Consider the following 16,561-nt stretch of genomic DNA (forward strand, 5'->3'; position numbering starts at 1 on the left):
TTTTTCTAAGATTTACTTTTTATTCTTTTTTTTTTTACCCCCCCCCAAAAAATGATTTCACCTGTTTTGTGTGTGAGATTTGTGAGCACAGTAGATTATTTTGTAAAGGCAGTGATCTTTTGGACAGGCCTACTACAGGTCTGATTGCATCATGCGAGCCTTTTAGGAAGGGCATGTTGTTGACAGGCAAGTATAAGCAGTTTTTCTAGTAATGGACAACAGTGAAACTTGATAGTTTATCAAACTATGTATTGTTGTCTTCTTGGCTCCATAAGTGTATGAGCTATTAGCAGTGTTTCCTGAACTCTGTTCTGGGTACCTCAAGGGGTGCATGTTTTGGTTTTTGCCCTAGCACTACACAGCTAATTCAAATAATTCACTAATTTAAGCTTTGATTATTTGAATCCGCTGTGTAGTGCTAGGGCAAAAAACAAACGTAGGGCCGAGATTGTGAAACACAATTTAGTGACAGGTCGCACACCCACACTGCCCTGACTCACCTAGATAAAACAAATACCTATGGTGAGAATGCTGTTCATTGACTACAGCTCAGCGTTCAGAACCATTGTCCCTCTAAACTCGTCACCAAGCTTAGGACCCTGAGACTGAACACCACCCTCTGCAACTGGTTCGTGGACTTCCTGGCGGGCCGACCCCAGGTGGTGAGGGTTATGCTTAATGTGCTTAATCCCCTCCTGTACTCCCTGTTCACCCACGACTGTGGCCATGCACCACTCTAACACCAAGTTTGCTGATGACACGACGGGGGTAAGCCTGATCACTGGCGACAATGAGACGGCCTACAAGGAGGGGGTCAGAGAGCTGGCAGTGTGGCGCCAGAACAACGACTCCCTCGATGTCAGTAAGACCAAGGAGCTGATCGGACTACGGGACACTGAGGGGGGATGAGCACGCTCCCATCCACATCGACGGGACTGCAGTGGAGCGGGTTGGAAGCTTCAAGTTCCTCAGTGTCCAAAACACTAAAAACTTCAAATGGTCCACGCACAGTCGTGAAGAAGGCACGTCAGCGCCTCTTGCCCCTCAGGTTGAAAAGGTTTGTCATGTACACTGAAATCCTCAAAGTTCTACAGCTGTAACATTGAGAGCACCTTCTACCTTGTTTTTAGTATGACATAGTTCTTGATAACGGCATTGTTGTGGTTAGAGCTTGCAAGAAAGGCATTTCACTATATTTGTGCATGTGATGTTGAAATGTGAAACTTATGGGCGAGTCCCAATGTGCCGCAGGGCAAACTGTACTAAAAAGCCACAGTTGGCAGAATGCGCCTTTACGCGCTCCACTCAACATGTGTAGCCCTGCTGCGGTGACCAGGACGCTCAGGCTCACAGTTCACCACGGCCAGACACTGTCAGTGGCCCTGGACGGTTTTGTGTCTGGTGGTCGGAGGTTCAAGTCCGGAGCCAGCAGACACGTAGGACAACATTTTCAGACAACGATAGAAACAGCTCCGGAGAAGTACAAAACAATAGACGATCTACGTGGACCTAGTTTGGCCACGACGGTGTATTGGCTGTTCGGGAAGGGATATTCAGATAAGAGCCATGCGATGCAGGTAAAATTAATCCCACAGTGCCTCGCTTAATTTCTGCTGTATGACTAACTGCATACGTATAGTGAGTGCACGTTATCGAGCGAATTAAGGAATATCGACGTCATTTATAACGATGTGGACTAAGAAGTTTAGAATATTTCGCAAGAGAAAAGGTAAGTCACTTATCCAGATCATTTCCCGTCAATGCATGTCGAACAGCTTAGACTAAGAAATTGGAATATTTCGCAAGAGAAAAGTGATTTACCTTTATTAAACTATCCAGATCATTCCCCGTCAATGGATGTCGATGTAACTTGTTTTGACGACTGCTATGATTAAACAAAGCCCGGGGTGTGGTGTATACAAACCCCCGAGGTGCCTTGTTGCAATTATAAACTGGTTACCAACGTAATTGGAACATAATATATATTTTTGGGTCATTCCCGTGGTACATGTTGTGACGTTATTCTGTGGCAGATGTAAAGACTACAAACAGTTATAAAATTGCCTATTTGCAAGATGTACTTATTTCAATAGGCATAGGCTACTGACTAACATCTGGGTTTATAATTGCAATTCAATTTTGACATGGTTTGCTGAGCTAGATGCAGGTAGCCTATAGCCCCCTGATAGGCCAACATCTAATTTCAGGGAAAAGTCCACAATGAAACTGACAAATGTTTACAATGATACATTTGCAATAGAGCTGTGACCATGATCACAATTGATAACTGCAGCACTCTCAACCAGAGCACCCTTTTTCAGTCTCACCTCTGCCAATTACGTGAATGTATACTATTTGTTACACACAAATATGGTATAAGAATACCCTGTACTCATCAAGAAACCGCACATACAAACACCAGTACCTGGTTTCCCTTACCTATTGAAATCAAGAAGAAGAAAATAATGAAATAGACCAGTATACTGCTGTGCAATGTCACGTGTACTGTGTCTATATCAATAAAGACTAGGATGGGCCAATTTATTTTGTAGATGTTGTTAATTGAAATAAAAGATCAAGGTGATTCTGGAAGTATTCTCAGGGTGATTATTGGGTTGTATAAACATGAGTGCCCCCCCCCCCCACACACACACAATGCTGGCCTTCAAATGTGTTTCTAAAGTCAGGCAAGACTGCCTCTGACTGGAGAGATAACAGGCTGTGTATCCTACTAGAAACCAGTTCTTTCAAAGGTCATAACACTGTCTTGAACTTACGTAGTTGAGCCTAATATAACCGTTACAAATGATCCGTCATTGAGAAATAGGGCTCACATGCGAGATGACCCTTCGCAATAGAAACTTTCTCTATTTGAAAAATATCATTTTCTACAATTCTTATTTGTACTTATGAATTTACCATGTTAAATATAACTATTTATTTATTTGTTAAAAGTTAGCTCACAGAATTAAGTGTTTTCAAGCCTTGTACAACTTCCCCCCCCCTTCACAAACCATGGGCCGGACCAAACCGAAGGCATAATTGGCAGCAAGGGGATCCAATCATAACATTTGGAATTGAGTAGTATTGTGTAGAAAGTCAGTACATATGGTGGTTAAATCATTTGACATCCATCAAATTTATCATAGCATATTATTTAGGGGGTCAAATTGGCTCTGATATTTGTGGGATCATAAACCCCCCCTGGCTTCATGGTTTATTTAGGTTGATTTATGACAAATTAGGTTAATAAGAAGTTTATATACTGTTATTTGTTAGTAAATATACACTGAACAAAACATTTGGAGCACCTTCCTAATATTGAGTCCACCACCCTTTTCCCTCAAAACAGCCTCAATTTGTCGGGGCATGGACTATAAGGTGTCAAAAGCATTCCACGAGGATGCTGGTCCATGTTGACTCCAATACTTCTTACAGTTGGGTCAAGTTGGCTGGATCTCCTTTGGGTGGTGGACCATTCTTGATACACAACGGAAACTGTTGAGCATGAAAAACCCAGCAGCATTGTAGTTCTTGACACACTCAAAGCGGTGCGCCTGGCACCTACTACCATACCCCGTTAAAAGGCACTTAAGTCTTTTGTCTTGCCAATTCACTTTCTGAATGGCACACATACACAATCCATGTCTCAAGGCTTAAAAATCTTTTTTTAACCTGTCATATTCCCTTCAGATACACTGATTGAAGTGGATTTAACAGGTAACATCAATAAGGGATCATAGTTTTCACCTGGATTCATCTGGTCAGTCTGTCTTGGAAAGAGCAGGTGTTCATATGAAATATTAATAATATTGGACTGTCTCACTGTACATTTCCAGAATCAAAGATCTTTTCTTTTCCCCCAATCCAGGTTGAACACAAGAAACTGTACGGGCCCATCTGGCGCTCGCGGTTCGGCCCGTTTGATGTGGTGAACGTGGCGTCTCCAGAGCTTATATCCCAGGTGATCCGTCAGGAGGGCCGCTACCCGGTCCGGACAGAGCTGCCACACTGGAAGGAGTACCGCGATATGAGGGAACAGGCCTATGGACTCCATGTGGAGTGAGTGGCTGATGAAGCACATCAAGGACTATTCCTAGATTGGGTGTAGGAAAGGGAATGGATAATACTTACACCCACTGTTCCCTCAAAAAATGTTGGGGACATTTGAGTTTTTGTGAGCGGAACCGTTAATGTGAGAATTTTGTACAACTTCCAACGCACGTTTACAGTAAACCCTGCGGCTGTACCATTGCAGTTTTAGACAGTAGCCAATAGGCTATTGTGGCTATTTGAGCATAATATAGGTCTGCTGTACCAACAAAAACCAATGGAGCAAATCCCATAACATTTTCACATGGAAATAGCTTTTGATTTCTGTGATATAGCTTACAGTATGTGGTGTTCAATGCAGGCCTATATTGCATTCGATTTTTAATAACGGTTTTACATTATGAAACGCTTGATGTTAATGTTTTACTTGGTCTAACACCATGGGCCAAATGGTTGACTGTAAATTGCATTGTATTGTATGATGCAAGAAACCACTTTACAAAATAAAATGTATTATTACCATACAGAGAATTAGACAATGTAGGATATTCAAGCATGTCTCAAAATACAACACTGCCCCTTTAAGATGTAAGCTTTTTACCTGATTAGCTTTTCAAAGAGAGCTCGAAATGTGGCCTACAATAACTCCCCATTGCTGATCTACAGTGCCTTGCGAAAGTATTCACCCCCTTGGCATTTGTCCTATTTTGTTGCCTTACAACCAGGAATTAAAATAGATTTTTTTGGGGGGGGTTGTATCATTTGATTTACACAACTACCACTTTGAAGATGCAAAATATTTTTTATTGTGAAACAAACAAGACAAAAAAACAGAACTTGAGCGTGCATAACTGTTCACCCCCCCCAAAGTCAATACTTTGTAGAGCCACCCTTTGCAGCAATTACAGCTGCAAGTCTCTTGGGATGTGTCTCTATAAGCTTGGCACGTCTAGCCACTGGGATTTTTGTCCATTCAAGGCAAAACTGCTCCAGCTCCTTCAAGTTGGATGGGTTCCTGCTGGTGTACAGCAATCTTTAAGTCATACCACAGATTCTCAATCGGATTGAGGTCTGGGCTTTGACTAGGCCATTCTAAGACGTTTAAATGTTTCCCCTTAAACAACTCGAGTAGAACCCAACCCTGATCTGTACTTCTCCACAACTTTGTCCCTGACCTGTTTGGAGAGCTCCTTGGACTTCATGGTGCCGCTTGCTTGGTGGTGCCTCTTGCTTAGTGGTGTTGCAGACTCTGGGGCCTTTCAGAACACGTGTGTGTGTATATATACTGAGATCATGTGACAGATCATGGGACACTTAGATTGCACACAGGTGGACTTTATTTAATTAATTATGTGACTTCTGAAGGTAATTGGTTGCACCAGATCTTATTTAGGGGCTTCATGGCAAAAGGTTGTAATGCAAAAAAAATATGAAAAATGCCAAGGGGGTGAATACTTTTGCAAGGCACTGTATATTTAAGCAATAAGGCACCTCGGGGTTGTGGTATATGGCCAATATACCACAGTTAAGGGATGATCTTATGCACGACACAACGTGGAGTGGCTAGATACAGCCTGTCCGAAAAATCAGCATTCGGCTCAAACCACCCAGTTCATAATTTTGATACGATCACAGAAAAAAAACGTTTTTCTATATAGTGCAAACTAATGCGGCGAACTCAGTAAAGTTCAATCTCTTGGGTCTCTGCATGGCATTTCTTCAGTCCTGGAGGAGGTGTGCAGCTTAGAGGGAACATTGCTTACACCCTATGCTTCAAAGATACACTATGACTGTTATTGGTAATAAATCATTGCCTTGGGTAAAAGCAATATTGGTCTGGTTTGAGGAAACCATGGTCCTACAGGTAAACTTGTTTCAGTAGTACCTCCAGCGTAACATTATCCATCTAACCTACAGGTAACTGTCAAAATAAAGGAAACGCCAACATAGCGTCTTAAATGGGGCATTGGGCCACCACTAGTCGCCAGAAACGCTTGAATGCGCCTTCGCATAGATTCTACAAGTGTCTGGAACTCTATTGGAGGGATCTGACACCATTATTCCATGAGAATGTAATCGTTTTGTTGATGGCGGTGGAAAAAGCTGTCTCAGACGCTGCTCTATAATCTTCCATAAGTGTTCAATTGGGTTGAGATCTAGTGACTGACGCACACACTTTAAACCCCCTTTGCTCCATTGAGAACCCTATTTCAAAGACACCGAGATCTCTTCTAGCCACGGTAGCCAAAATAATAGGCAACTGGGCATTTTCAGACATGACCCGAAGCATGGTGGGATGTTCATCGCTTAATTAACTCAGGAACCACACCTGTGTGAAAGCAGCTGTTTTCAATATACTTTGTATCCCTCATTTACTGAAGTTTTCCCTTTATTTTGGCCGTGACCTGTAGATATACCTCCACCCCTTTATTCTGAATATCTACTGTAGATTCACTGTCTGTCTCCTGTCCTCTCCTACAGTAAAGGCCTACAGTGGTACCGTATCCGTAGTGTCCTGAATCCAAAGATGCTGAAGCTAGCGGAGGTGTCTGTGTACGCGCCTGTCATCCACCAGGTGGTAGGGGACCTGCTACAGCGTATTGAGAGGCTCCGCCTTCGCAGTCAGGACCACACCACCGTACCAGACCTCACGGCAGAGCTCTACAAGTTTGGCTTTGAAGGTGTGATACCATTGGTTCATTCAGTATTTTCGGATGCTTTTAACCCCTTCAGAAACACACACACACACCCAGTGGGGTTGGAAGCAAGGGTCTGCCACAGTGCCCCTAGAGCAGCTTAGGTAAAGTGCCTTGCTCATGGGCACAACGGCATGAGATGGCATCTCGGATACCTAGAATCCCACCAGCTCTGTGTAGTCCTCATTGTTGACTGTGTTCTGTCCGTCCCTGCAGGGATCTCTTCCATCCTGTTTGAGACGCGGCTGGGTTGTCTGGAGGAGGAGATCCCTAAGGAAACGCTGAAGTTCATCGCTGCAGCCAACGACATGCTAACCCTGTCTGAGACCGTCCTCTTCCTCCCTCTCTGGACACGCAACGTCCTGCCCTTCTGGAAACAATTTATCCGAGCCTGGGACGACCTGGTGAATGTAGGTATGTTTGTAAATAATGTTAGGGGCTCCTTCTATTGAGCGACAAGCGGACTTAAATGTGTAGGTGGAATGGTTGTTTCTATTGCCCTGTCAATTGCACGTCAGCCACTAAGCACTGTTGAGAAGTGTCAGAAATCGCAGACCTATGTGGGAACTTTGTTAATGTGGGAGGCAACCCGTCTGCCAAGGGAGACTAACTGTTAAGCTATGTTCACTACTGAGACTCATTTTGTGTTTGTGTGCGTCCCCTACATGAATGTGTGTGTTCAATGTATTTCTATATAAACCCTCAGCTCAGCGTCTGATTGACCATAAGTTGGCGCAGATGGATGCCCAGGTGCTTGCTGGGAAGCAGGTGGAGGGGATGTATCTCACCTACCTGCTGTCCTGTGATAAACTGACCCTGGGAGAGGTGTACATCTGCATCACAGAGCTGTTGCTGGGCGGAGTGGACACGGTGAGAGAGGAGGGTGGTGCCATACACAACAGCAGGTTCACGTTCAGTAGGGTACACCGTAAACAAACCTTTTGAAATAGAAAATGACATTGGCAAAATGCTATTATTTCCTCTACATTTCAAAGTGTTTTCTTCTGTTTTGTGCCTCCTGGACACGTCCTAGGGAATGGGTGGTGGTGTATTTTGGCTTTAAGATTACATGATTCACCCCAGGCCATAAATACTGAGATCATTTCCTTTAGTTTGTTGACATATATATTTGCAGTGTAACTTTTTTATTTGTTTTAGAGGGTACAAAATGTACTCGTACACAAACGCATGTAACCACAGAGAAACACACAGTAACCATACAAACACAGCAGGACCTGCCCGACTGCATTCCCTGGTGCAGTCTGGGCTTGTCTTTGTCAAGCGCCACTTGCTGCTCTCTGGGATCTGTTGCTGAGTAAAACACAAGCCTCGAGCTCTATTTATTCCACCTTTATGTAACGTCAGAGATAAAAATGTGTTTTGCTCACTGAAAATCACTGTTCTCGTTTTTATTCAATGACTAGATGTCACTTGAAATGATCTGATGTTCAGTTTCCTCAGCTGCTTTAATGTTGAATTGATGTCAATAAATGTTGATGATCACTGATAACTTGTCTCTGATACAGCCTCCACCACTCCCTCAACTTTTCATCTTTTTTTGGTGTTGAAACATCAGCATTTTAAATTGTCCAAGTCAAATTTCCCCTCAGGGACAATAAAGTATACTGAACAAAAATCTAAACGCAACAATTTCAAAGATTTTACTGAGTTACAGTTCATTTAAGGAAATCAGTAAATTGAAATGTATTAATGAGGCCCTAATCTATGGATTTCACATGACTGGGAACACAGATACGCATCTGTTGGTCACAGATACCTTAAAAGAAAAAGTAGGGCCTGCCGAGTGGCGCAGCGGTCTAAGGCACTGCAGTGCTTGAGGCGTCACTACAGATCCAGGTTCGATCCCGGACTGTGTCACAGCCGGCCGTGACTGGGAGACCCATGAGGCGACGCATAATTGTCCCAGCGTCATCCGGGTTAGGGGAGGGCGCATGTACTCTGACACGGTCGCCAGTTGTACGGCGTTTCCTCCGACACATTGGTGCGGCTGGTTTACGGGTTAAGCGAGCAGTGTGTCAAGAAGCAGTGCGGCTTGGCGGGTCGTGTTTCAGAAGACGCGTGGCTCTCGACCTTCACCTCTCCCGAGTCCGTATGGGAGTTGCAGCGATGGGACAAGACTGTAACTACCAATAGGGCTAAAAATAATAATAAAATGAGAGAAAAGTTGGGGCATGTACCAGAAAACCAGTCAGTATCTGGTGTGACCACCATTTGCCTCATGCAGCGCGACACATCTCTTTCACATAGAGTCGATCAGGCTGTTGATTGTGGCATGTTGTCTTACTCCTCTTCAATGGCTGTGCAATGTTGCTGGATATGGGCGGGAATTGGAACACGCTGTCATACACGTCGATCCAGATTATCCCAAACATGCTCAATGGGTAACATGTCTAGTGAGTATGCAAGTCATGGAAGAACTGGGATATTTTCAGCTCCTGGGGATTGTGTACAGATCCTTGCGATATGGGGCAGTGCATTATCATGCTGAAACATGAGGTGATGGCAGCGGATGAATGGCACGACAATGGGCCTCAGGATCTTATCCCGGTATCTCTGTGATTTCAAATTGCCATTGCTAAAATGCAATTGTGTTCGTTGTCCGTAGCTTATGCCTGCCTATACCATAACCTCACCGCCACCATGGGGCACTCTGTTTACAATGTCGACATCATCAAACCGCTCGCCCACACGACGCCATACACGTGGTCTGCGGTTGGGAGGCCGATTGGACGTACTGCCAAATTCTCTAAAACAACATTGGAGGCGGCTTATGGTAGAGTAATGAACATTCAATTCTCTGGCAACAGCTCTGGTGGACATTCCTGCAATCAGCATACCAATTGCACGCTCCTTCAAAACTTGAGACATATGTGGCAGTGTAGTGTGACAAAACTGCACATTTTAAAACAGCCTTTTATTGCCCCCAGCACAAGGTGCACCTGTGTAATGGTCATGCTTTTTAATCAGCTTCTTGATGTGCCACACTTGTCAGGTGGATGGATTATCTTGGCAAAGGAGAAATGCTCACTAACAATTGTGCACAACATTTGAGAGAAAAGCTTTTTGTGAGTGGACAATTTCTGGGATCTTTTATTTCAGCTCATGAAACATGGGACCAACACTTTACATGTTGCGTTTATATTTTTGTTCCGTATATATCATATCACTTCACCTTAAGTACACCCCTCTTTCTTTCTATCATCCTTCTCCTTTCGCCTCAGACGTCCAACACCTTGTCGTGGGCATTGTACCTCTTGGCTCGCGACGCCGCGTCCCAGGACAGGCTGTACCGTGAGATCACGTCCGTGTGTCCGGGAAGACAGCAGCCCAGATCAGAGGACCTGAGCAGGATGCCCTACCTGAAGGCTGTCATCAAGGAGACTCTAAGGTGAATACACACGCACGTAAACACAGATGCATGTACACGTACACCCATCCAGGTTCTGAGGTGAACACATACAAACCCACACGCACCAAGAACAGCGACCTGCAACTGGTCTCTTGTTTTGAGCATGCCTGGTCAAAGAGAGATTGTGTGCTTGCATTTCCCTTATTATACTGATGATGATAATGACTGCTAAGTGAGTGCAGAGGGTCAAGGTCGAGGTATGGGACATGTCCTTATATAACCTGAATGGTGTGTTCAAATGTCATAAAGAACAGGTGTAAACTAACAGTGAAATGCTTACGGGCCCTTCCCAACAATGCAGAATACAATATTTTTTTAAATAATAAATAAAAAACATTAACACAAGGAATAAATGCACAATAAGTAATGTTTACTTGGCTATATACACGGGGTACCAATACTGAGTCGATGTGCAGGGTTATGAGGTAGATGTGTACATATCGGTAGGGATGACTAGGCAACAGGATAGATAAGACAGAAGCAGCAGTGTATGTGATGAGTGTGGATGTGTGTACGTGTTATCTGAGGGTGAGTGTGTGTGTATGTGTTATCTGAGGGTGAGTGTGTGTGTATGTGTCAGAAAGAGTGTGCAAAAAGGGTCAATGCAGATAGTCCAGGTAGCTACAGTTGAAGTGGGAAGTTTACATACACTTATGTTGGATTCATTAAAACTCCACACATTTCTTGTTAACAAACTATAGTTTTGGCAAGTCGGTTAGGACATTTTTTTCCAACAATTGTTTACAGACAGATTATTTCACTGTATCACAATTCCAGTGGGTCAGAAGTTTACATACACTAAAGTTGACTGTGCCTTTAAACAGCTTGGAAAATTCCAGAAAATGATGTCATGGCTTTTGAAGCTTCTGATAGGGTAATTGACATCATTTGAGTAAATTGAAGGTGTACCTGTGGATGTATTTCAAGGCCAACCTTCAAACTCAGTGCCTCTTCGCTTGACATCATGGGAAAATCAAAAGAAATCAGCCAAGACATCAGATTATTTTTTAGACATCCATAAGTCTGGAAATTGCTCCCAAGGATGAACCAAACACCTGAAGGTACCACGTTCATCTGTACAAAGAATAGTACGCAAGTATAAACGGCATGGGACCACGCAACCGTCATACCACTCAGGAAGGAGACACGTTCTGTCTCCTAGAGATGAACGTACTTTGGTGCGAAAAGTGCAAATCAATCCCAGAACAACAGCAAAGGACCTTGTGAAGATGCAGGAGGAAACAGGTACAAAAGTACAGTGAGGGGAAAAAAGTATTTGATCCCCTGCTGATTTTGTACGTTTGCCCACTGGCAAAGAAATGATCAGTCTATAATTTTAATGGTAGGTTTATTTGAACAGTGAGAGACAGAATAACAACAAAAAAATCCAGAAAAACGCATGTCAAAAATGTTATAAATTGATTTGCATTTTAATGAGGGAAATAAGTATTTGACCCCCCTCTCAATCAGAAAGATTTCTGGCTCCCAGGTGACTTTTATACAGGTAACGAGCTGAGATTAGGAACACACTCTTAAAGGGAGTGCTCCTAATCTCAGTTTGTTACCTGTATAAAAGACACCTGTCCACAGAAGCAATCAATCAATCAGATTCCAAACTCTCCACCATGGCCAAGACCAAATAGCTCTCCAAGGATGTCAGGGACAAGATTGTAGACCTACACAAGACTGGAATGGGCTACAAGACCATCGCCAAGCAGCTTGGTGAGAAGGTGACAACAGTTGGTGCGATTATTCGCAAATGGAAGAAACACAAAATAACTCCCTTGGCCTGGGGCTCCATGCAAGATCTCACCTCGTGGAGTTGCAATGATCATGAGAACGGTGAGGAATCAGCCCAGAACTACACAGGAGGATCTTGTCAATGATCTCAAGGCAGCTGGGACCATAGTCACCAAGAAAACAATTGGTAACACACTACGCCGTGAAGGACTGAAATCCTGCAGCGCCCGCAAGGTCCCCCTGCTCAAGAAAGCACATATACATGCCCGTCTGAAGTTTGCCAATGAACATCTGAATGATTCAGAGGACAACTGGGTGAAAGTGTTGTGGTCAGATGAGAACAAAATGGAGCTCTTTGGCATCAACTCAACTCGCTGTGTTTGGAGGAGGAGGAATGCTGCCTATGACCCCAAGAACACCATCCCCACCGTCAAACATGGAGGTGGAAACATGCTTTGGGGGTGTCAGGACAACTTCACCGCATCAAAGGGACGTTGGACGGGACCATGTACCGTTAAATCTTGGGTGAGAACCTCCTTCCCTCAGCCAGGGCATTGAAAATGGATCGTGGATGGGTATTCCAGCATGACAATGACCCAAAACACACGGCCAAGGCAACAAAGGAGTGGCTCAAGAAGAAGCACATTAAGGTCTTGGAGTGGCCTAGCCAGTCTCCAGACCTTAATCCCATAGAAAATCTGTGGAGGGAGCTGAAGGTTCGAGTTGCCAAACATCAGCCTCGAAACCTTAATGACTTGGAGAAGATCTGCAAAGAGGAGTGGGACAAAATCCCTCCTGAGATGTGTGCACACCTGGTTGCCAACTACAGGAAACGTCTGACCTCTGATTGCCAACAAGGGTTTTGCCAACAAGTACTAAGTCATGTTTTGCAGAGGGGTCAAATACTTATTTCCCTCATTAAAATGCAAATCAATTTATAACATTTTTGACATGCATTTTTCTGGATTTTTTTGTTGTTATTCTGTCTCTCACTGTTCAAATAAACCTACCATTAAAATTATATACTGATAATTTCTTTGTCAGTGGGCGAACGTACAAAATCAGCAGGGGATCAAATACTTTTTTCCCTCACTGTATCTATATCCACAGTAAAACAAGTCCTATATCGACATAACCTGACAGGTCGCTCAGCAAGGAAGAAGCCACAGCTCCAAAACCGCCATAAAAAAGCCAGACTACGGTTTGCAACTGCACATGGGGACAAATATCGTACTTTTTGAAGAAATGTCCTCTGGTCTGATGAAACAAAAATATAACTGTTTGGCCATAATGACCATCGTTATTTTTGGAGGAAAAAGGGTGAGGCTTTGAAGCCAAAGAACACCATCCCAACCATGAAGCACGGGGGTGGCAGCATCATGTTGTGGGGGTGCTTTGCTGCAGGAGGGACTGGTGCACTTCACAAAATAGATGGCATCATGAGGTAGGAAAATGATGGGGATATATTGAAGCAACATCTCAAGACATCAGTCAGGAAGTTAAAGCTTGGTCGCAAATGGGTCTTCCAAATGGACAATAACCCCAAGCATACTTCCAAAGTTGTGGCAAAATGGCTTAAGGACAACAATGTCAAGGTATTGGAGTGGCCATCACAAAGCCCTGACCTCGATCCTATAGAAATTTGTGGGCAGAACTGAAAAAGCGTTTGCGAGCAAGGAGGCCTACAAACCTGACTCAGTTACACCAGCTCTGTCAGGAGGAATGGGCCAAAATTCACCCAACTTATTGTGGGAAGCTTGTGGAAACATTTGACCCAAGTTAAACAATTTAAAGGCAATGCTACCAAATACTAATTGAGTGTGTGTGTAAACTTCCGACCCACTGGGAATGTGATGAAAGAAATAAATTCTGAAATAAATAATTCTCTCTACTATTATTCTGACATTTCACATTCTTAAAATAAAGTGGAGATAATAACTGACCTAAGATAGGGGATTTTTTTTTTTACTAGGATTAAATGGAATTGTGAAAAACTGAGTTGAAATGTATTTGGCTGAGGTATATGTAAACTTCTGATTTCAACTGTATTTGGTTTACTATTAACTAGAAGCTTTTCAGGAGCCTTTTGCTCCCAGACTTGGCGCTCCTGTACCGTTTGCTGTGCGGTAGCAGAGAGAACAGTTGATGATTTGGGTGGCTGGAGTCTTTGACAATTTTTATGGCCTTCCTCTGACACCACCTGGTATAGAAATCCTGAATGACAGGCATATAGAAGGAAATTGGCCCCCTCCACCTCTTCCTATATGGTTATAGCCATTTCTCCCGTGTGCCCTTGATTTTCTAGTGATTCAAATGCTCAATAACAGCATCTAGGTCAGAATCACAACCTGCCATTGCCAACTCTCTCTGGTGTTTAGGTGTATTAAAACTTTACCAAATACCAATGCTAAGTACCTTACTGAACATTCCTAGCCACACAAAGGTTTATTTAAGGCAGTCCTACAGAGGCTCCCATGTTGCTAAAGCTGTTCTCTCTGCAGGATGTACCCTGTAGTTCCAGGGAATGGCCGTCTAACCGTAGACAATGACGTTGTTGTGGACAACTACTGGTTCCCAAAGAAGGTAGGGGCAGGCGATGAAGAGAGAAAGATATCAACACTCCTCTCTTTCACTTTTGTCAATACTTAAGAAATCTCTATTTTTTTGTCCGAAGGATGTGATGTAATATCCATGAAATTCTGTCAGTCTCTCTTTACTTCCTATATATCTACTTCTTCCTATTCCCCTCTCCCAGACCCAGTTCCATCTGTGTCACTATGCTGCCAGTCATGACGAGGGGGAGTTTGTGGATGCAGAGCGTTTCAGGCCTGAGCGTTGGCTGCGAGGGGACCCAGAGTCATACCAACATCACCCCTACAGCTCTATACCCTTCGGGGTGGGCGTGAGAGCCTGTGTGGGCAAGAGAGTGGCAGAGCTAGAGATGCACTTTGCCCTCTCCAGGGTGAATAAGAGAAGAATTTCATTGAGATTTTCAAGGAAGTATTGAGTAATAAAAAGCCATCAGTGCCAAAATTATGTTACCAGACGGTTGGAGGTGATTGTTGTTGGATGATTTTGTCCATCATCTGTGGTGATTTTGTTAATGGTAAATCCCCAGAAGCAATCGGAGAGAGTGTGGGAACTTAAGTGTGCGACACTTACAACAGGGGTGACGAACCCCATTTTTATGAGCGGCGCAATATTCTGGTTTTACTGTCCCATTTGGCAAAAATTTGGCGTGGGACATTATAAAGACTTATTTTTATGGTTGTAAACTGATTCTCTGGCTAGAGAGACGTCAGATAACCACATGGCTCATTAACACTGAACTCTTGTCCCCCCTCTACAGCTGATGCAGCATTATGAGATCCAGCCAGAGGATGGGGCCCCGACCACAGAGCCCAAGACTAGAACACTGCTCATCCCGTCCAAACCCATCAACCTGCGCTTCCTACCCCGAGCCTGAGGAGGGTGCCAGGGAGTTATAGAAAGGGATTGACAGGAAGGTCTGGTGTTGTGCTGTGATGTGGTAACCTCCATTCCCCTGGATCCCCTTAAACATAGCTGCAGGAAGTAGTTTGGGGGGGGGGGGGGGGTGAAAAATAAAGTTTGCTCGTGCTACAGACAGCTATATCGGTCCGCTAATACAGGACCAGTAAAGGCCCAGTGCTCTACTTTTGTGAAAAAATAATATTTTCAGAAATATATATATATTTTTATTTTTAATTTTTTTTATGCTGATTTTTTTTCAGGGGGTGCAGCAGCACCCTCAACACCCCTATTTCCTGTGGCTATGCCCTCAAATCAAATCTGATTCATATCAGGCATATCAGAGGTGTATGACTGGGACCTTTGTTCTGTTGACTTTTACTACGACGCTAATACTTACAGATTGATCTGCCCCTTAATGAATGCACATTGGTGTTGAGGAGAAATGTATCACTGTGTGAGTGTGTGTGCGTGAAGGGCATTATATCATTAGATGCTAATACACTTTGAATATTTGTCTAGGGTATTGGCCATCAACCTTTTACTTCATTAAATGTCTATGAAATGTGAATTTATGTGCCCACATTGTTTTCCTATGTCCTATATTAACATTTAACAAGTGCTGGAAACTCTGTGGTCCATACAAAGATGAAAAGATGGGTTTTATTTACGTTAAATATTCGTTTGTATTGATATTTATTAGATTTAACCAAAGGGGGAAAAGTAAGTTGTGTTTAAATAAATACAGTAGGTTGCAACTTGAAATATAGGTTTGTTAATAATCAAACATAACAGTTGGCGTTGAATCATATATTTGGTTTCAACAAATGTACTTTATTTTATTTATTTAGAACCTAACAAATGTGTAACTTGTTGAAGCAATTGTTTACATTACAGGCCACATAGGCACCAATACTGTCGGCAGTTTTATGGATGATTAGGCCTACAGTTTACATCTCACACGAGGGCTATATTATAGGCCCATAGCCAACCTAGACATATTAAGTAGCCTATGGACCACAGCTACGTAAGGCAACTCAGAACACTGGATGTAATTTAGTTAAATATTCATATTTATTCGATGTTTAGAATAGTTTTACAAAAAATTGTATGCAGAACATCTCACATGGGTCAAAATATGTCCTCCATATTT

General features: G+C 43.3%; 1 protein-coding gene across 1 annotated transcript; it reads left to right on the forward strand.

Moving 5' to 3' along the window:
* The first annotated feature begins 1,271 nt into the window (after nt 1–1,271).
* Nucleotides 1,272–15,979, forward strand: LOC115196033 (cytochrome P450 27C1). Its single transcript, XM_029756497.1, has 9 exons — nt 1,272–1,577; nt 3,872–4,062; nt 6,535–6,734; nt 6,966–7,163; nt 7,456–7,619; nt 9,992–10,158; nt 14,421–14,502; nt 14,675–14,881; nt 15,269–15,979. The coding sequence occupies exons 1-9, from the start codon at nt 1,311–1,313 to the stop codon at nt 15,383–15,385; spliced, it is 1,593 nt and encodes a 530-aa protein (XP_029612357.1). The 5' UTR covers nt 1,272–1,310; the 3' UTR covers nt 15,386–15,979.
* Nucleotides 15,980–16,561: the final 582 nt, after the last annotated feature.

The sequence above is a fragment of the Salmo trutta genome, chromosome 6 (assembly GCF_901001165.1).
Source record: "Salmo trutta chromosome 6, fSalTru1.1, whole genome shotgun sequence".
NCBI lineage: Eukaryota > Metazoa > Chordata > Actinopteri > Salmoniformes > Salmonidae > Salmo > Salmo trutta.